Source organism: Aquila chrysaetos, chromosome Z (assembly GCF_900496995.4).
Source record: "Aquila chrysaetos chrysaetos chromosome Z, bAquChr1.4, whole genome shotgun sequence".
Taxonomy (NCBI): domain Eukaryota; kingdom Metazoa; phylum Chordata; class Aves; order Accipitriformes; family Accipitridae; genus Aquila; species Aquila chrysaetos.
In genome coordinates, this window is record NC_044030.1 from 84,724,955 (window position 1) to 84,747,045 (window position 22,091).

At 42.8% G+C, this 22,091-nt stretch overlaps 1 protein-coding gene across 6 annotated transcripts in view; it reads right to left on the minus strand.

Moving 5' to 3' along the window:
• Positions 1-654: 654 nt before the first annotated feature.
• DYM (dymeclin) overlaps positions 655-22,091 on the minus strand; it is a 221,993-nt gene continuing 200,556 nt past the window's right edge. For all 6 annotated transcript variants that reach the window (XM_030004289.2, XM_030004292.1, XM_030004288.2 and 3 more), the window contains one exon: positions 655-3,327. In XM_030004289.2, the coding sequence (XP_029860149.1) occupies positions 3,178-3,327 (150 nt within the window). In that variant the 3' untranslated portion in view covers positions 655-3,177. The remainder of the gene's footprint in view (positions 3,328-22,091) is intronic.

Genomic DNA, 22,091 nt, shown 5'->3' on the forward strand with positions numbered 1-22,091 from the left:
TTCAAACCCAGAGGAGACTCATGGAAGGCATGGTCCTCTGAGTGAGGACACAGCAGACCTCCCTTCTCCTCCCCAACCCCGGCGCAATGGATTTCCCTCTCTAACGCTACTCAAGTAGCCCAAGCAGATGGTGTCACTAGCGATCAGCACTCGGAGCAACAATATGGGCACGTTAAGGCTAAGGTCCTGGTACAACGCCCAACCCAACCCCCAAAAACCAGGGAGACACCATCTGCCTAAATGGTGCGGCCAGAACAACAGGAAAGAGCAACCGAGGCTGCAGCAACACCTCACGCGTGGTCTGGTCTGAAGAGGACAATCCTGTCCCGCCTCTGCTCCCTCCTACGACTGCACGTTCCCAGTGCCTTCTCCAGGCTGTACCCATCGCGACCGTAGAAGTTGAGCTGGCGAGAGCCCTCCGTAGGTGGGATTCAGCATGATGTTGCAGCATGACACGTCCCTTCTTTCACCAAGCAGAGACTTAAACAACCGTCTACTTAATACAATAAATAAAATAATGTTCTTTTTATCGCACGTCACAGAGAACGTTATAAAGCCTTGTGCACGTTAGGTCTGATGACCACACCAAGACCCGCTGGCTGAATATCACCACGTGGCAGCTATCACGTAAAACAAATACAACTACACCCTGTATTTACTGTTTTAATTTTTTTTTTATTACGCATAATAAATCTTTCACACAAAGTAATGAAAAGGATCCCTAAGGTGATACTTTACAGATCTGAAGAAAAACAGAGTATTTGTGACCGTGCCAGACTGCAGACATCAGGACACTGCCAGACCCACATAGCGTTCAAACTCTCGGAAGGGCCAATGGGGCTAGCATGGATTTCAGCATAAATCTTGGTCTGGCTCTGCTGTTTCGGCTTTGGATTGTAACTCCAGCTGTTCCAAACCAGCTGGGCCCTGGGAGCACTGCACATTAATTAAATGCACAAGGAAATTATGCGATCGGAACAAACCTGTTCCTTCTGTACTTCAACTCAATGTCATCACAACAAGAGGACTGCGAGCAATAATTTACTCTGCGACTCCTACATCGATTCAGCAGCTGGTTTGACCTATTCTATCAGATTGCTGCTTTATGTACCCTTCTCTATAAAAAGCCCTTTCAGAGACAAATCGGGTTCTCTCCCGTTTGACACCTGGCTGATAAGCATCTGCTCTGGCTGAGCCCTCTTTCATGAAGTGCTCCGCTTCTGCTGCAGGCGGCGGGGTGGAGGGTGCTCACCTCGGGGCAGGCTCAGGTGCTCACGGGCGGTTAAGACAGATGAAAACTGAGCCATCCCAGTAGCTTCAGAATTCACCGTTTAAAAGTGCATCTTCGGACTGACCTTTCCAAAGGCTGGGCAGCCATGCTGACTCACAAACACTCTCAGTCTTTTAATAAAGACAAAATTACGAATCACTACAATAACCAAGACGAGTTATTCCCCTTTGACGTTTGCTCAAAGACAAAAAACCCCCACCATAAATCCAAAACACAGCATAAACTTACGTGCAGCTCAGTCATGGTTCATTAATTTCTCATATTTTCCTACGAAAAACTGCATCTCCAGTCTTACTATTGCCATTTCTCAAAAGCTTCTGCCATTTTAAAGTCTTAAATGCTCCTGGGCTGTATATGCCGCTTTGTAGCTATATTTAAATAAATTTGGAAAGCTTTTATTTTTTTCTTTTTTTAAGCCAGCATCTCCATTTGTGTAGGACTCAAATGGACTTCCACCTCTAAACAAGCAGATAAAAGGAAAGTACAAACCTAGTGCATCCTTCAGGGGAAAAAAAAAAAAGGGGGGGGAGTGCAAGAAATTCTATTTAAAGCCGCTCGAAGGACTGTCTGAAAGCAAATGCACCCAATTCTTCACGTCAATAGACAGAACATGCTGGAGCAGGCAGTGGATACAGGGGGTTGCCATGTATGTTTAGGAAGTAATTCCTTGATATTTATGTTTTGGCATGCAATGAACTGGTGACAGTCCTTCACATAGCAGCACGTGGGATTAGAGCGTTTGCACGCATGTGCAACAGGCACCATAAGGAGCCTCCCCAGAGAAGAAATGATCCTCATTTTGAAAAATGAGATGTTCTTTCAAAATCAGGTCAAGCCACTTCTTTTGTTCTTCCAACTGCAGAAACAGGTATATCAGGAAAGGACACTTTAAAACAACATAAAAGAGAAGTATTCTACATTCAGATAAATTTATACTTCTGCCATAAAACCTTTAATAGCAAACAGGGGATTTTCAACACAGAACTTTGCCAAGGATCCCCAGGACACACTGTCACCATTACACACAGTTTTACAGGACATTGGTCTATTTTACAATCTTATAACTATTTTCTTTGGAGATTTTTTTTTTCCCCACACGTTCAATTTCCAGGAACAACTTTTGCACAGAAGCACAGTAAAACAAGTCTGTAAGGGACCTGACTCTGAAAGCTGGTGTTTCTAGCCCTCTATAGAGTATTTGCCAGTCAAACAACAACAAAAAAAGACTTGCTATTGAAAATCCTCCCACAAACATTTTGACATCTAAATCAAGTGTTTTGAATCTGCCTGGGAGCTAATCTGATTAGTATGCTGCTTGCTTAGTTCACTCGGATGACAGTGTAGACACCAATTTAACAACTGCAGCCTTGACAGTGCCACCAAAATGAAGGGCTCTTGAGTGAAAGCACGGGATTAGGTAACGAGCAACCCATGGCAGAATCCAACAGACCATAGAAAGCTTGTCCCAACGAAGCTGCCTCGCTTTAAAGAAATGAAAATACAAATGCTGCTTCCAAATCAAAGTTCACAAACTCTTTCCTTATTTACCCCGTTAAGTTAAAAGAACAATCAGGTTTGTGGTTGGTAGTAACATCACACCCCATGTGTAAGGCCTCATTTTCATCAAACAAGCTCTAGGTTATAGGACTATGAATACAAGGTTGCCTACAAGCCATCAGTTCCTCACACCACAGTCTGTTGCCAGCGTGTCGGTGGCAATCTGCTTCCAAAACATCGATGTTGGACTGTACACTAGCGGCAAGCTTCATTCTCCGTAAGCTTTGGGGTCAGAGGGTGCACGCTGGAAGGGGTCACGTATTAACACGCGGTGCAGAGTTTCGTTTTCTGTAAGACAGCGTTGAGTTGGCTTGACTGGGGCATCTCCTTCAGCCAGAGTCCATAGTGAAGAGCTGGATGTCATGCGGGTTCCAGTACAGGGCCACGGCGGAGTTGTAGACCAAGGACCAAACGTAGGGGATGAAGAACTCCTCAGGTTGCTCCTCCTCCACGTACTTGAACTTCAGCTCAGGGAACTTCTGCAACAAGAAACCAAAGTACGCTGAGGGAAGATTTGCATGTCTGCAAACACGCAGCCCATGTAAACCCTGAAGAAAGAGGTCTGGTGAAAAAAATAATGGAAGGAACTGAACCATTAGACCCGAAGGAAAATATTTAGGGGATAAAGAGATCATTTATTATTTCTTCTTTGAACTGAATGCTACATTGGCGTATTGTATTCAACCCTTTTACCATTGGTCACACTCAATTTGCCTGTTAACAAAGACTAAACATGTGAATCCTTTACAAAACACAACGGTCTTAAGGAAAACTGTCATTTTTAGCAGCCCCACAAAAGTCTTCTTGCTTGCACACGTACAGACCTGCTTATTGCAGTTTTCCCTAAAAAGCATTTTGCTATTAATTATACTCAGCTCCTTAGCAGGACAATCCTTTGGAAAGGCCGTAAGAATAAACATAGTCTGTGATAAGTTTTCAGGAACCCAGTGTTATGGCAAACTGACTTTTTCCATCTAATTCTCAAAGCCTTTATGTACGTAGAAGTTTCCAGGAAGCACAGTGGGAAGCACGTCTAGGCTCCGTGGGTGGGCTCCTGGGGTCCAGGAGGCCACTTCCAGTTTTGCTACAGGTTCTTCTGTACTTTCGGGTAGGTCATTTACCTCTGTGCCTTGGCTTTCCCATTGCTGAGGAGCACACTAACGGCATCACTGTTGCAATTAAGATTGCAAAACCCTGCAAGCTCCTCAACTGCAACACATCACGCATCTATCCCGCTTCAGCCTCTAAGGCTGTAACTGCGAGACCTGTGCACGTAGACCTTATTGCCCATCCGCGCAGATACCCCCCCTCCTGGAAATTACAGGCCAGGCAATATAGTTTCCACAAAAGCCCCGTTTTTCAGTAGCAGCTTTAAGCAAAGCACTTCCAGGATTAACACACATCAGATGTCCTAGCCCAGCCCATCCTAACTGGAAAGACACGCTGCATCCTCAATTTTCCAATCTTCTCTCATTTCTCCCCTCCCAAAGCAGCACGTACACTGCAAACCTACTGCGTTCAACTCCTGGTAAGCCTGTGTTTTGGGGAAGAGCTGAGCCTACTTTTGTACTGTGCTCTTCAATCACTTTATCTACTTCTAAATGCTGCCTGTGTCAAGAGCTTGGCAGAGTCTCAGATAAAAGCCGCATTACAATGATCACTGGGGTAAGATAAAACATGACCCATTTTATTATTTATAAGGCTGTGGCTAAGACTAAGAATAAACTCTATGGTGTGACATGATCAGAACAAGCACAGCAATGGCCAAGAAGCCTCTTTGCCCATTAATAATGAAGGGATACCCTATCATCTTTCTTGAGCTCACAGTGTCCTGTTTCCTTGCGTTAGGGTACAAGACCCTTCTGGCTGGAACAGTCTCCTTTGAAGGAGCACTTCTTGGCCACTTGGCTTTCAGGGTTATTTAGTTAACTTTTACACACCCAGGTTATTTGTATTCTTGGAGTCAGAAAACATGGGAACTATTCTACTCCTTCCTTGAGGCCAATATTCAGCCTGGGAGGAACCATTTTGGCCATCGGTGCGGCTGTCATTATTGTACTTGATGACTTGGGAACGTGTGGGGAGCTCATCCTTACAGCAATCGGGGAGGGAAGGAGGACAGCATTGTTTTCAGCACTATTATCTCTGTTTAAGGAACTAAGGCAGCTAAAAGATAAGGTTGTTCGAGGCACTTCTGCATCTAACTCCTGTTGAGTTCAAAGCCCAGAACCTCAAAGGTACATCAGCAAGTTTCATTTCCTGCATCAGACACGCAGTTTGTGGTGGAGAAGCTCTCCCGTAGCCCTTTTGTGCCCCTAAACCGTTTTCTACCACCTCTCTACAACCTCTCTCCCCAAGTCGCTTTTGACCAGCCTGTTTAATCTTCTACATAATTTGGTTTCCTCTTAGGCGTCTTGCACCTATACCCACCCCATCTCTAATATCCTGTCTTCTACTTTCCCATCCCCAACTCCCTTCCACTGTACCTTCATGGTCTCTCTTTAGTGTATCTTTCTATTTTATAATTGCCCAAGTTTTCTTGCTTCTCATCAGCCTTACAAGATCCTCCTTTTCATTAACATCCTCTATCCCCTCCCACCTCGGCTCCAAAGCCTCAAGCTGAGCCTGCCTTCCCCCGCTGCCACCCCACCTCTCCTCTCAGGACAGCACGATTCTTTCGGCAGGTTAAGCCTCACTCCAATCAAGCCCTCGTGTAGATTTTATTTTTTTTTTTTTTTAACTGATATTCTACTCTGCTTATCCTCAGTATAATCTTCCCCACTTCCCTCCTAAACGCTTCCTGACTTGTGGTCACTGTAGACAGGAACACGTTCTGTTCAGCATTGCATCAGCAGAATGAATGGTTAAACCTCATGATTAAACCACTGCAACATTTCCTAGCAGAGAAAAGCTCTTACACAGCTGTCATTCTTCACCCCAAAGGTGGCTGCACGCCAGTACTGCAGCCTGTAGTAGTCCTTCTGGGAGGGAAGGGGAAAAAAGTGATTAAAGATGCTAATTTGAGTTGAATTAAACACAGATAACTTTTTTCACCTTCAGGGTCACAGATTATAGCTACTGGTTTTGCAAACACTCATGGCAGTAGCCTGGGACCATTCTGGACTCTCATGCAGCTTAACAAACATCTTTAGCTTTAAAGCAGTAGGTAAAATTGTATTAGAAATTCCAATACCTACATCTGAGATGCTCAGCTCTTACTACCCCATTATCTCCCAGCTGGAAGGACAGCATAAAATAAAGCAGATAGCATTCATATTTTCAGGCAGTAACAGTCATGCATTGATTTTATTATTAAGCCTTTCTTCAGACTGATCAATGTTGCCATCTATTGTGATCGTACCATAGCAATTTAATAATCAATTTCAGATTAAAGACTATAACTCACTGCAATCAGCCTGGACTCTCTCACACTCAACATATGCCTTGAACACTCTGCAGGTTTATCTTGGAAAGGTAGACAAGGATAATGAGATTTCTTAAGGAGAGATACAATACACGTTGCCATTATAAACGCACCATTTCAAATATATCTGTATAAAAAGAAGGTAAGTAATGGCAGAAGTGATGGATTTTTGATGGTCCACCTGAACAGTAGACCCAGGATAGCTCAATGTATTGCTAATGAGACACGGAGAATTTGACTTTGAGGTCAATGATTCAAACCCAGCTTCTTTGGATGACTGCAATGATCTATGGGTACGTGGTGGCCATGTTTGCTCATTCATTTAAACCAAGAAGTCCTAGAGGCCCAGCATGGAGAGAACTGTACCAACCTCTATCTTGCACGATTTACCAGCATGGCAGTCATCCACTGTTAAGATAAAAAACTACCCATACTGTTTCACTGCTAGGGTGTTCACTGAAAACGAAATTTGTTAACTTTCAAAATCATCAAATTTAAGTCACCTCGGAAAGTTTCTGACTTATCAGACTGATTTTAAAACAATTTATAACAGCAAGGGTTAACCACCACCTAAAAAGCTTGACCGATGCCATAAAGCTTTAAGATTTTTGATGGGTGATACTTCAAGGAATGTTTAAATTCAGCTCTGTGCCGTTTACCTCCTGCACGTACTGCTTCCAAATGAGTGATCAGGAGCCTTTACCACATGCTGCAGACAGACAGGAGATGACACCAAATGAATGTTTCAGGAGAGCCGTAAAACCACCAGGTCACAGGAGTCTCAGGGCACTCCCAGAAAACACCCCAGCCAGCACTGGTGAGGGTTTTTTTGTGGTTAACAAAATTCCCAAAGTGGCACGTCAAAGCAGCAATTTCTTCTGCTTTGCTACTCTTGTGTCCATCTCAATTCTGGAAAGACATTTGCTCCCCAGCTGGTGACACCCAAATGAACCTGATTTTTAGCACTTTCTGAAAAGAGGGACCACTCTAAGGCATCTTAAATGGTAGTCTTAATAATAGAGGAAAAGCCTTGGCATGGGAGAAATCATCCTTTTTTTTCCTTCACAGCTCTATTCGTTCAGCTGGATGGTGTTGAAAGATGTACAAATACTTTGTTACCCGTTCGCTTCGCTATTAAGTTTTTGAACTCATTGCCCTGACATAAACGGGTCCAGCGGAGTCATTATTTGCATTTCTCTCCAGTCATTACCAGAGGAGAGACAACCCCAGCTAGTTTAAAACAAACCAACCTGAGACAGTACTTGAAAACTTGAGAGCCAGGGTTAACGCTAGGATTTGAACTGCACAATTTAAACACAGACACCACTTACCAGCCCTGGTGAATCAACCTACCACAGCACCCTATCTTGTTTTCTTCTGCCAGACGAAGCAGAAGTCAGATTTAGTGGTTGGGACGAGGGTATAAACTAGACAGACCAAGAACTTTGCAGACTGTCTGCACTGTCAATCACATGATTCGATGAAAAACCACAGGAAGTCCGATGAACAGATGCAGAACCGAACTGCAATAACTCCCCTACCGCAAAAGTTCAACAACATCGGGGTTTTTTGGTTGTTTTCTTTTTTTTTGCAGTTAACGATTAGGAAGATAGCATCACGGCCAGTCAACAGCACCTGGCACGGCTCCAGGCAACTCAGTGGCATTTGAGCTAGAAGACTTGAGCCATACATTGAATAAAAATCCCCTTCCCTTCCCAAATGAACCATCAGAGCTGCTGTGAGGCTGCAGTGTCATGTCAGTGGATGCTCTTCACTCAGATAACATAAGCAAGCGCAGATGGAGCTGCTTTAAGAGCGATGGAGTGAAGCTATGTCTTTGCTTGTTCAGTGATCTAGATGCTCGACTGGATGAAAAGCAGCCTTCATCAAAGAAACAGGGCACGTGGAAAGGAAAGAAATCAAAGAATTGGATTAACATAAACCTGGAGAATCCTCTTTTCCTCAAGTCCTCGGTTAGAAACACTGGTTTCTGAAACAGCAATCCAATGTGAGTCAGTATTTTCAAAAGCATGTGACTGGTTTAGGAGAAAAGGACCATTTCCAGAGGAGTCTGAACACATTTGGGAGTCAAATTCACATTAACTCTCCATGAATCCAAAGCTTCAAAGTCTTTCTGAAAATGGGATTTGTGTGTGTTTGAAAAGCTTACCCTGAGTCTTGTTTGGTAACCTAATGACACGCTGGCAAATTATGTGTTTCATATTGCTTCAGCTATATATAGCATTATTGCCTGGGGAGCATCTGCAGGATTGGACCTTATTAGCAATACATATATATAAACTGGCAAGGAAAAAAAAAAAAGGGAGGGGGAACTCAGATTCAGCACCATACCAAGTCTTCATTATAGCTGCCATACCAAATATCTACCCCAGCAAGGTTTAGTCCTACAACATGCCTTGCACCAAACATACCAACCTGTAAGGAGTTTGGGCTGGGGAAGAACATTTATATTGGTCTGCAAAATCCACGATGCCACTTTGAAATCTGGTTCCCAAAATCCCAATCTGAGTCAAATTAATGGCTAATGGTCTTGAAAACAACTCAACAGTCACGCCTGCTACACTGTTCATGGTACAGATATACATGTACATATGTAAACATTGATATTTTAAATTTTTATATAAATATAAGCATTTAAGTGCTTTGACAGAGCACAGTTTATGGAAGAAAATTTCTCAGTACTTCTAAGATACTGACAGATTGAATTTTTTCTAATTATTTAATTCTTCTGGGGAGATAATGCCATTTCATCCTTCTCTGGTTCTCTTTGCATTTCATTACAGTGCTTCTCTTTGACTTAAGACAGAAAGTCTATATGGCTTTGGTGAAATATCTGTATGGGGTACACCACACCTGCGTGATACCATCTTTGTCTCCTGCTCAGGCTTGAAGCACAGGCAGCCCGGCAGAAGATGATGGTGGGGAGATGAAGGAAGCAAACAGGAAATCTGCTAGACTAAGCACGAGCTGCACATCTTGTTCAGAGATCTGTGTAAGGAATAGGTGCAAATTTAAAGACAGAGAAGAAAACAGTGGCTCGGAGCGTGTCAGGAGGTTTTGAAAAAGAAATAGAAGATGATAAGAAGGGGTTCAAAACAACCTATGCACGGGCTAAATATCCCCACTTTAAGAAATCACGAGCTGTAGTAGAAAACAACATTTTTCCCACAGAGTAAAATTCAGTAAGTAACCCACACCCAACTACTGAGATACAATCTTCCTGGTCCAGAAGGGCAGGGAAGTTTATCTATAGAGAGACAACTCTTTTAGCAAGTTAGGATCTTTGATATGCGATTTCCATTTTCAGATCACTCAAAGCTTTGCACAACTACAGCTGCAAGAAAATAAACGCTCCGGGAGCCAACAGTGAATTTGCGCTGTAAGATGTGAACTACCACCAGAGAAGCAGATGTGCCTCCAGTGAGAGTTCAGCAATTATAATTTTTTTTTTATAGAGTACTGAGAAGCCAGGTCAGTTTTGGAAAAAATCAACCAAACAGCTGTGCCTAGATGTTTATTGGTAAAGACACAATGATTTAAAGAAGTGAAGTATTTGCAGTAATCCTGCCAGGGCGCAAAGCTTTGTGGAGTACCACATTGCTAAAAAGAAAAAGATGGCATTTCTTTCTAAGATAGGATGGCAAACACTGAGAGCTTTAAAGTCCTTCTAGAGAGTCAGGGATGCACATACATACACACTTGTTTCTTTTCCTTACAGCCAGGAAATATTGCTGATAAATGTCAATAGCTCCAAATTGCACCATAGAAATTATTTTTGTCTTCATACCGAGCTGTTAATCTGTACAAATTCCAAAAGCGCTGTATAGAAGTATAAATTTGAGCTTAGGATGAGGCCAGGTACCCACTGCAGGCTGTCCTGGGTCCACCTCAGAAACCTCTGTCTCTGGGCTACTTCTAGACAGGACAGTAAATAAATCGGACCACTGGTCAGCAGCTTTTTCAGCAAACCCGGCCGAAAACGTACCACCTGAAGAGCTGATCTAGAGAAAATCCCTTATCCCGTTAGTTTGAGAAAACAGGGGGATCCCTTCTCAGCTTTGGGGATACTACATCTACTTGGAGAAATTTTGGAATGGGAAGAGAAGATTAAGAAGATGATGAAAGACTAAAGCAGGACTCGCATATTATGTGCTGTTAAGCATCATTAACCTCTACCTAACATTGTATGTATTATACATACATAGTCACAATTACAATTTTCTTGCCATGGCAGGATTGTTCTGTATATGGTGTTGTCTAGATGGATACACATCTTTTCAGAAAACTTCCAAGAAGACAGCTCAACAGCTAGGAGCCAGACAGAGCTGCGACTTGCTGCCAGACCAGAGAGAGACAGGGAGCAGCCACGGGAACACTACAGGGACATCTGCAACACTGCAGAAAATACAATATATTCTGGCTTTGCCAAATAATAAGCAAAACAGGACTAGAGACTGATATATGTAATTACACTTTAAGCTTGAGTATGAAGGTATGATGTGTAGATAAGGTACCATCAACAAAAAAATGGAATGTTCATCCACTTCAGGGCTTAACCTGAAACAACAATAATTCTTTGAAAATACAGAGGCCTTTTAGAAGAAAGAACGTAGGCGTGGGATCTGAGCAAAAAATGAACAACCTCAACATGACGACAGGTAAAAATGAGGAACGTTTCTAAAATTGAAATAAAACTAACCAAGAAAAGATTTAAACATGTGGAATGAAGAAAGCTACTGGCCCAACTCCCAAAAATGGTTCTAGTGCCTGACCTCGCTCGAGCATTTGCGATCCTCTTATGTACACACACCAACTACTCAGATAAATACGTAAAATCCTTTGTGTGCTTTTGAATTTAGGGAATTAAAATCTGAAAACCAGAATAATCCCTGGACCCATTTCTCAGTAGCATTAAAGGGCACCACTGCACAAATGGGGACGAACCTATCAACTCAGAAAACTTTTATCGATATGAAGTGGATGTATAAGTCTTCCTACCACGGGATTTGCAGAAAATGCACATTTCATAACAGCAGACCCTATTTTTACCAGTGCTAAGGAAGATGTAAATGAGTTTAAGCCCTGGCTTCCTGCATTTCAGCTCACAACCCATCCTTCTCTCAGTAATGTGCAAAGCTTTACACAGCAGTGAAAACCAGTATGTTTGCAGCAAACATTTTTGTTAAAACTGGAATGCATTTAGAAATCACTCAGTCGCTGCCAACTTTATATAGAAGATTTGTATAGTTGCTAAGAAAAGGTTACAAGATTAGGAGTAGATTTTGGACACTTCACTCTGCTGCAACGTACAATTAAGTCAATGATGCTTTAGCAGTACCCTCAAAGAAGGGCTCGGACATCCAGGAATTTCCTGCATCTCAGAATTAAACCCTGCAACCTTACAAAGACTTCCCCAAACCTAAAATACCACTCTCCCCCCAAACAAAGCAGATTCAAGGCTGAATTTTTTTCTTTCCAGAATTTTATGAATGAGAAAGTTGAAAATCTGCAAAATGTAAACTTTAAACAAAGAAATTGGCTTTAATAACTCAGTTGGGAACCTCTCACTCACTCCTGCATATTGTGTAAATCAAGGCCGGGGGGCGGGAATATCAACTCTTTGAAGGTCTTGAATTGGGCAAAAACTTAAGCTGTCCTAAATCCTTACGTGCATTGTTTGGACCACTCTGCCAAAGACAGAACATATTAAGTTTAGCAAGCAAGTGAAGGCAGGGGAAGATCAGTCAGGCACAGTCACGCAGCAGATCTGTGAGAAGCTGAGATGCTTGGTCCCTCCAGAGAAAGCTCACGGTGCCTTCAGAGCCCCAGCATCACCTGGGCAGTGGGGGAACCCTTATATAAAACAAAAAGGGCTTTTTATGGGTCAGGACTTGCCAAAGTTCAAAAGAATTCCTCCCATACAATTTGATTATTTGCAACAATGCGGAAAAACTCAAAGAAGGGTAAAGTAGGGGTGAAAAAGGGAAAGTCTCCTCTTGGAGATATCGCAGATGACAAGGGAAGCCTGTGACATGAAGACAGCAGAGAAGAATTAACTCGTGTATCTGGGCTACAAAGTCTGCTCTAGCTTCTGGATAAAAATTACAGATCTGTGTTCCCTTCATCAACCTTTTTTAAAAACAGAACCAGTACTATAACTGCCAACCAATAACCCAGTTGTCACATCAGAGACAACTATCTGCTAATTATTTTCTGAAAAGTGAGTTGCATGCTTTTAGTCTAATTGATGTAAGTTATTACACTTTAACAATAAAGAAAACCTCACCTGAAAAGTTTTAAAAAGGTCGATGAAACATGAACAATGGAAGGTTTGGAAAAAATAATCCTGCTGAATAATGAATGCATACTAATATGTGTAGCTATAGAGTCACAGACAGGGCGAGTCTACAATACACAAATCTTAGCGCCAGCTATATATTTTAAATTTCTAGCAGCGAGTGCTACTGTTTTAAGTCACAGCAGCTGTTTTGATTTTGACAGCAGACTAGTCTAAAATACGAGGAACGTTGTTGATCGTGGAAATGCTTTGCGCTCCAGATAACATCACCGACGACTGCTCCACCTAGGCTAATGCGCCATCCCATCGTCCTAAAACAAGCCCCAGATAAACCTCTCACTGCTGCCCGACCTCTTCTACTCCCACCAAAAACTCAGCAGTTGCGCAAATAAAACTCTTGCCATGGTATGTGTCACGCAATCAGCAACGCAAAATGAGCACAGGCTGTTTGCTACAAGTGTGGCAATGAAGAAAACCATTAAATTTCAAGAACACAACCCACATTTTTGTGTTTCGGTAAGGCGCCGGAGCAAGCACTCTGCCTTGCTGCAAGAGGGACTTGCCTCAGGAACCCTGTCTGGACAATGGACAAATTCTGACCCAGTAATATGTAAATATTACCCTTTTCTCACTTTTTCATAGGAATTGTCATGCCCAGGGTTAGATTTTTCTTCCCCCATGCTGGGAAAGGAGCTGGAGACACCGCTGTCCATCTACAGACTCAGTCCCACCTTGCGCTCGCTGGTGAAGTTGGTGACCACCTATAAAGTCTCTAGCACTGATCTCCCTGCTCTTTGGGATCTGAGATGGGAAGGGAGTGAAGTATGCTGACAGCATAAAACCACACTGATTTCATAGTTAAAGGATTTTTCCCTTTGGAAACTACCTATATGAGCTCTCTCTGCTGCCCTAATACAACCTTGGGATTATCCAGGTGAAGCACAGAGGCAGAGGAGCGAGAGATCAAAATGCTGTTTTCAGCCGCCTGTTTCTTTCAACCGAAATTCAGAGTTACTACAATGTCACAGTTGTTTGTTTTCTCATTTAGTTGCGTAGAACATATTCCCCCAACACAAAAGGTGGCAGGAGAAGAGCAGAGTGATTCAGTTTGCATATTTTTCCAGTGACGAGGTCCCAGACATGCTTTCACTGGAAATTGGTGCAATGCTGCAGCAGCATCCAAAACATCCCACCAAGCCAAAAAGAACATTCCTTTGGACAACTGGGACCGAGCTCCTCTCCGTTATCACTGCACAGGGGTCCGAAACACCGCCCAGCCTTTGGCTTTGCGCATCAACCGGGGAAACGAGACCCCTCTCCCCGCTGAGTTTAACACCTTCGCTTTGCCTCGGCGGAGGCTGACATTTACGACGCGTTTCCTCGCGCAGAGGGCTCCTCGCGGCTCGTTTTACGAGGTTTGACTTTTACATAACAGCAGCCGCAAAGACGAAGCCCGAGCCGACATCCTCCTCCGGTCCCTCCCACCCAGCACGGCGGCGGGGCGGCACGCCAAGCCCAAACATCCTTCCCCCCCCCCCGAGCGCCCGTGGAGGAAGACCTCCTTTTGGTTTTGTACTTTTTAATCTGAGAGAGCCAGGCCTGTAAATATTACGAAAAATGATAACAATGACTTAAGAACAGAGACAGACTCGCTGTCACCAGCTGTTAACTCTCCGATCAGGGCAGCCTAGGAAGTGGACCCTTATCTGCCCGAGGTTCAGGACACGCTGACTAACACCCCTATTGAGTCCACAGACCTTTGGCTCCCTAATCTCCCCAAACTGGAAAATGCACACCCCGACGGACATACTCCCTTCTTAAGTATTTCAAGCCTCAGCAAACAGACAAACCGTGCCGTGAGATGAGCAGCGCTGCCCCGCTACGTGCAGGAAATCCTATTTATTTGTCTTGAGGAGCGAAACGTGAAATGACAGAAAAACCTCCCCAGTCGTAGCAGGCGGTGCCAGACTGCAGCCTTATCTCTGCTGGGACCGCGAGGCAAGGAATCGGTGCCAAATGTGGACGTTTATGCTCTTTATTGTGCGGATGTGGACTTCACAGCTTTTATTTATTTATTTATTTATTTTTATTTGCCCTAATGCTGAGAGTCCTGTGAAGGCAGACCCGAGCCAGGGGGGGTTTAAGTTGACCTCAGCATATAACCAGGGTGCCTTTTCTTAAATGGATTTTTTCAATGTTCATTCTGTTCTATATTCTATACTATTCATGAAGGGCACAAAGGTTGTGATAGCATGTTCAAATTAGCTACTGGAAACAAGCCTTTATCAATGATAGAGGCAAGTAGCGTGTAGGACAGAGAAAGGGATAGCTACTAAGGAGTAGCCAGTTAAAACCAGCTTAAAAAGCAGCGCTCTCCTATAGCGAAACTGTGTTTTTCCTGATGCAAACAATCACGTCAATCTGAAAAAGGGCCTCAAGTGAGCTGCTCCTTCAATAATGCAGGAAAATTACTTGTGTTTTCTGTTTTACTATGCTTTAGATGGAGTATTTCCAGATTTGTTTGCCTTCACTGATGTTAACTGTATTAAGACCTCCTATTCTGCTAAAGACTGTCTTTAGGACATGAATCAAACAGTTCTAGAGAACTCCCCGCCTTAGGCTAGGGAATTTTCAAACTCATTTATTCACAAATGCTATTATGTCCCTTTGTTATCCAACATATCTGCTCCCTTCCTCCCTGTGCATTCAGGTCAAGATTGTTTACCCTGGTGACAACACTCAGTCTTTGCTGGTCTTAGCACAGGAGGATGGAGCTTGGCAAAACCTGATGGGACAGATAAGCACGAGGAATTCAAATAAAGTTTTGCTGCCTGACTCCAAGCTCAGAGCTACAGGCACCACTTGAATCTCACGGGTCTCATATTAAAGAGAACACCTAAGTTTCAGGACTGTGCTCTTCTTCCACTCTACTCCACAGATACACAAGTTTCCTGCTCTGTTTTGGAGCTGCCAGGTGCTCATACCATCTAGCAGAGCTTCCTTCAGCGAGCTGTCTGACATAAGCCTCTGCTTTCCTATCTGTAAAAAGCCAATCCTTGCTGGGGTTTTTGATACCTAACACACCACGGCAAAGGAAGGGAAATCTTCCTCCTGGAGCTTCTGGATGCTGCTGCAGCATTATCAAGCTGGAAAATTCTCACCTCACTGCTATACTGTCTGTTCTCAAGCCGAAGACAGCTCACAAGCCATGGGTTGATTGCTCTCCTCATAGCTGAGACATCTTTTGTGACAAAGAACTAGTATAAATTACCTAGCTGGCATGCAAGGAGTACGTCCCGCAGGACTCCCCGTCTTTCCTCATCTCTTGTGCTCTACAAGCCCACGGTGGCTGGAAACACTTAGCACCTACCTGGAATGCTAGTGTGGTCATCAAGTGCAAGGAGAAAAGCTGGGTAGAGGAGAGTATAGTAGGGTTTATTAGGGTAAGGAGTCAACATGAGAACATGGTCAAGAAAAATCACTCCTTGTTTGCAAGCTCAACAGATTGTGGGTTGAGCGTTACAACCTCAGGAACCATAAACCCAGCCTAAATCCAAATGGGTTCGAGATTCAATGCAATCATCTGATACTACGTAACAAATACAGCTACAGGAAAGGCACGGTGACCTAAACCAGCTGCCCTCTAGATCCTAACAGCAGAGTCCTCAGCAGCGATGCTGATATACGTGAGAAATCCCCTGCTTGGCCAGGAAAAAGCCATCTACATCACTAATCATCCTAAGCAGGAACAAACAGCCTCTAAATCAACTGGGGAGAAGCGTTGCAACTTGTACCAAAGGTTGTGACAAAATTAAACTCAGTATGGGAATGCAGTTGAGGCAGCCATCAGCTGACAAAGTACATTTCTTCCTCATTCTCACTTCTTGGTGTAGCTGCTGTAAACATTCAAGACATTTCTCTGATTTATGCATTTAATTAAAAGATATCTATAACATTCATGCTGTTTACATTTAACCCAACACTGCAATGAAAGCTGTAATTTTGTCGGGGATTTATATTCTGTACTCAAATTTATTTTGATTCCTTGATTTAAACATACACACAGAAGTGAAAATGTGTCAAATCATGAAAATGGAAAAGATTATACTCCATTATCTAGTTCATCTGTCAACCAGGGCAAAAATCTTCTGAGGACTGTTTTTCTCAATCTGCCACATGTTAGGGAAACTTAATTTAAAAGACTAATTCAGAAAAGACAGCTAAACCTTGAAAGTGGAAGAGCAATTGGACTAGTACAATTGGAAGTTGGTTACATGATTTTTCCTCCCTCTATCTTGTATTCAGTTCATAACTTGCCAAATCTTGCACCTTCTGAGATAAAACTGTTGGCCTCTGCCACGTTATTTTTTTTTTTTTTAAAGAGGTTAATCCTTTTTCTTTCTTTTTTTTTTTTTAATGGAATGAGAAAAAATGTGGGGTTTTTTTAACCTAAGAAAGTAACAAATCCATTTTAAATGCAACTTTTTTTCCTTTTCAGCTACCCTGCCTATACTGAAGCCTTGCAGTAGAAAACGAACACATGGGTTGGAAATAGGTCTCAACCGAGGAGGAAAAAAAAAAAAAAAAAAAAAAAAAAGTCAGAGCATTTCAGCGTAATTTTACTTTGCTTTGACCAAAGTTGCAAGATATTTGGAAACAACACGTCATGCACATGCAGTGCATTTGGCACTGGACTTTTCATTAGACTCACAACATATGCAACTAAGTAAGGGAAGGCTGCACAACACATGCGAAGCAGATTTAGTCGCAGCGAAAAACATAATAAAAGTATAGGGTGGCTTTCTAGGGTACGGAGGAGGAGGGAAACTTGGGAAATGTTATTTAGCTTGAGCAAATGTATAGCTCCCAAGTTAATAGGGGAAGGGCTCTGGCTCAGAGCCCTCCCTCCCGTAAGACGTACTGGACGGGGAGTTATGGGCTGCTCATGAGCGCTGGGCTCCTGCCAAGCCAGCAAAGCTCTGCAGCTCTGGGCAGGGAAGCTCCTCTGTGCTCTCTTTCAAAAAATGGGATCATCCTTGAAGGTTAACAGAGTTCAAATTATGTGGCAGGCGAGCCGTTAGCAGAATGGAAGTAGCTTTGAGAAACGTACGCGTGCAAAATGTTGTTTACCAGTGTCAGAGATCTGTTACTATGGGGAGCGACTTGGAAAGTCTCACGCTGCTTTCCCATCCTCTCATTTCTCCAGTGCTTTCTTTCTGCCTTATATTTTATATGTCTTTCTTGTAGTGGCTTCCTTAAACCAATGAAATCAACCAAATTTAATGTAGCTGGTGACAACCAACCAGATACACAAAGATAGACTGTTTCACGTTAGAATCTGTGTAGTTTAAAACCTTCTGCTCAAAGTCTCTACATGTGCCCTTCCTTCCTATAAAGTAAGAGAATGACCCTATCTTTCTATGTGCCACTGAAAAATTAAATTTAGGGAATATTTCTTTATTTTTAAATCGCACAGCTAAATCAAAGTAGATGCACTGACAAGCAACACTGCTTCTCGAGACCTCACATGGAAAAATTGGATTCTGTTGCTACACTCACTTCCAGTCTTGGTGGGTATTTCATAGTGCAATGGAAGGCTAAGACCAGACTTTAGTTGTGCATAAAGAAATATTTGATTGATCTCTTCTGGCAACCCATACTCCTTTTAGTGACTGGAGTTTGTATGTTATCTCCTGACCCTTCCCCTCCACAAAGTTTGCAGAGCACCTAACATCACGTCCCACGTTTATCACCACCGGCATGCCTTCTGCGAGGATGCTCTGCCATCTGCGGAGCAGCAGCAGGAAGGAAAACCTCCCTCATCCTGGGTGACAGCGGGAAAATGCCACCACTTACCGCTTTTTTCTCCTCTAAACCAACATTCCTAACAGCGGTGGTTCCTGCTCGTCACTGCAAAACAGCCTCCTTCTGGGTAAGAACTGGTTGAGGCACCTTTCACCGGCCATGAAACGAAGATGCTGACGGGCCCCTCTCATGCTGTGTCACCAGGAGAGCACACCCAGACTCTTCTGATTCAGGGAAGGAGAGGATCATTGCAATGGACTTCTCTTGTGTCCATTACAGAAATATTTTTCTGCTCCCTACAGGATGCATAAAGAATTACATACTTATTTCTTAAGATTCATATTTAGATACCTGGATATTTTTATATAACACCAATTTTGTATTTGTTGCTCTATTTCAGGAGAAAAGGCAAAGGTTAACAGTTAAGAGGTAACCAGCCTCCACGAGAGTACCACTGCTGCTTCTTCATTATCGTTTGTTATACTTTCCCCCATACTCCCTTCCTAGTTTTTATCACCGGGGGCGAAAGGATGCTAACTAAACCCTTACCAAATGCTGAACAGCCAATTCTATGCTGCTATCAGTGCTGCTCTTTCCCAGGCTACTTGTCGAACAGCTCTTTCACCGCATTTTTTTTTGTTATGAACTTTCATCACAAACACGAATAAACGACTTTATTATTACCTGGCCACATGATGCATTCGAAAATCCTGATAACCAACCCTCCACTTTCTCCCGTTCTGCCCAGACCCCAGCTCTGCTCCTGCTCAGGTTCAAAGGAATTCTTAACTTTACAACATCGATAGTTTCCCGATGGCCTAATCCTGGGTCAGAAAGAAAAAAACCCACCTTTAATAACTGTTGTTATAGGACACTATTCCATCTTCTAAAGCCTCTGCATGTAACTGCATGAATTCTCATCTGTTGTCTTAATGGGAAGCAGTTAATTACAATCCACAAGCTGCCACAGGCAAGGCTGAGACATTAATCAGCTTGGCTGGGTACGGGGCTATAACTGCAGTTACAGTTCTGCGTAGCAGTGAAGGGACTAAACCCAGGTGACGGCAAAGTGAAGACAACCGGAGAAACCCACTGGGGAACAGCAAAACTCTTGCACTGCTCATCACCCTGCTCCTAGAAGGGTTTATTTCCCCTTTTACATTTTTCTGGGTTTGAAGAATTAAGTCTCAGAATCACTAACAATATGTATTATTGTATTAATATAATGTTATTATATTTGCATTGATACAATTAAATTGTTATTATTACGCTTTACGTTTCTCCTGGCTGGGTAGAGAGGACCTTGTCATCTGAACATTTCAGTTTATTCTCAAAACTGGTTTTGGATAACCAAAACACTGTCCAGATTTCTGTGGAAGGCTGACCTGCATAACAATATTATTGAATAGCTCTTCTGAAGCAGCTATGGTAACTCCAGGATAAGGTGATTTCATTCCAGTATAATTGTTCAGCTTTGTGAAGAAAGCAATTACTGTGGAATGAAGTGACTGAATCCAGAATGCAGCTTCCAGAAGGTAACTGGAAGACTTTTCAGGGGTGGAGGGGACAGACATTAAGCCTCCATGTAAATATTAGTCTCCATGTAGACAACAGCTTGGGAATAGGAGTGTCCTGTGCTAGCCCACCCTTCATCTTCATCTTGGCCAATGCACCTCATTCCTGAACTGCAGAATCACTGTTACTCAAGTCACTCACCCAAGGCACCACCCTCCCAAGCTACCTTGTCTTCTTGTGCAATACCCAGCTCCTGCTGCATGCCTTCATCTCGGGATGAAATTTGCTTCTCTGGATTCCAGTAAGATAAACAAAGCCCTATGTATGACCAAGATGCATCTTTCCTGTGATCAAACTATGAGTAGGATGTAAAGGAGATAATAAAAATATGTAAAAAATTGGATTTAAAAACCACAACTGCCACCATAATCCTGTAGCTAATGAAAGCTTCGCCAGTGCTTCTGAAAACCCTACATGTAAGGTTTTCCTACATTATATTGGCATTTATACAATTCACTTCTTGTTATTATTAGCTATTATGCCAAATTAGTCGATTTTCAGCCAGTCATTTATCTTGTAGGTATTAAAGAAAATGAAGATCTTATGCAAAGGTTGAAGAAAGAAATTGGATTAAACTGTTTGGAGCTTCCCCTGATGATAGTAATGGTCTTTTTGGGACCATGACAAGTTCACTGATTTTTCAACATAAAAGCAAGTGTGGATTTGAGTGTTAGTGCCACTTTGGCCTTGACCATCAATAGTCTCTCATCGACAGACACGAGGGATCTCCAAGCACGCAGAGCCCTTAGCAATCTTCTGGCTTCCCTGGTTCAGAATGGAAAGGACCAATGTTCTGAGATTCTCAGTAGTGTATATGGCACGCTATTGTAATGTGGGGTTTTTTTTAAGGAAAATCATATTTATACTACTAAACCACAATTTTTTTTAAAAGCAAGGAATGCTAAATTTGTAATATTTTTAAGTTAACTTCAGCTGTAGACACAGCTTTGAAAGCATCTGATTTTTTATGAGTCTCAGTTATGTCAGCAAGGAGGCCAAGTCATCTACTTATCTTCTTCCGTAACGGCTTAGCCTTGCAGGACGCAGGCTGCGAACGGGGTCCCTCGCTGGCATCAGCCACACGCTGATCCTGCGACACCAACTGAGCCTCGGTGAGTGGCAGATGAGACTTACACGGCGCTTTCAGAGGTTGCGGACAAGCTGTTTTCAGCAACTTTTTGCTTACGGACAAAGGATCCAAAATTGTAACAAAGCTAAATGAGCTAAGGGAGCTCTAAATATTTTCAGAGTGATCCATTCTTAATAAAAAGGAGAAAGAGCTCTGATATAATGGAGTGCAAAAATTCTGTTTACAGGATCTTCGTATAAGCAGCAACGAAATTAAGTAAGGCTGTATTACTTGCTACTGCTATCAATTAATGCAGCAACCACTTCCAGACATAATAATTACCATATGTGCACTGTGCTTTACCTCTGGGCTTATTAATTTCATACACAGGAGGTTACAACCACTGATTGCATTAAAACATATCGATATGTTACAACAGAAATGCTCCCACTGCAACGCATCATTGCACAAACTGAAATGGTTCAAGGGATATAGAAACAGCCGTCTGCACCCATCAGCGGACAACTTGCTAATGGTCATTTCTCCATCCCCTCGTAAACACACACACACAGTACCGCAACAGGAGAATGACAGCAGTTAGCTCAGCTGCTTAGGGACAAAAGTGATAGGGTCCTAAGAGACAGATGTTGACCACTGGATAAATGAAAAATCACTGGGAGTACCTATCAATATAAATAAATTAATGCCAGGCTCTTATTTCTCACTGCAATCTGCCCATTGAGGATTTCCTCATGTAGAAGTGATTGCCAACCAGCGCTACCCTATGAACTTCAGAGCAGCCTGAAGTTTGGCGAATGTCAGGAAAACATCCATTTGGATTTTTAAAAGCGCTTTTCATTTTTGAAATTTGCTGAAAACTCGATATATAATGAAAGGTAATGACATCCAAATAGCATCTGAAAAAAGTGGTGGCTGCGTTGCCATAAGACAACTGGGTTTCTAACTACATGCGAACACAGCAATACATTCAGAAACAACTGCACCCTGTTTGCACTTGGGTTTTTTGTTGTCATCCTATCTGCATAATTAA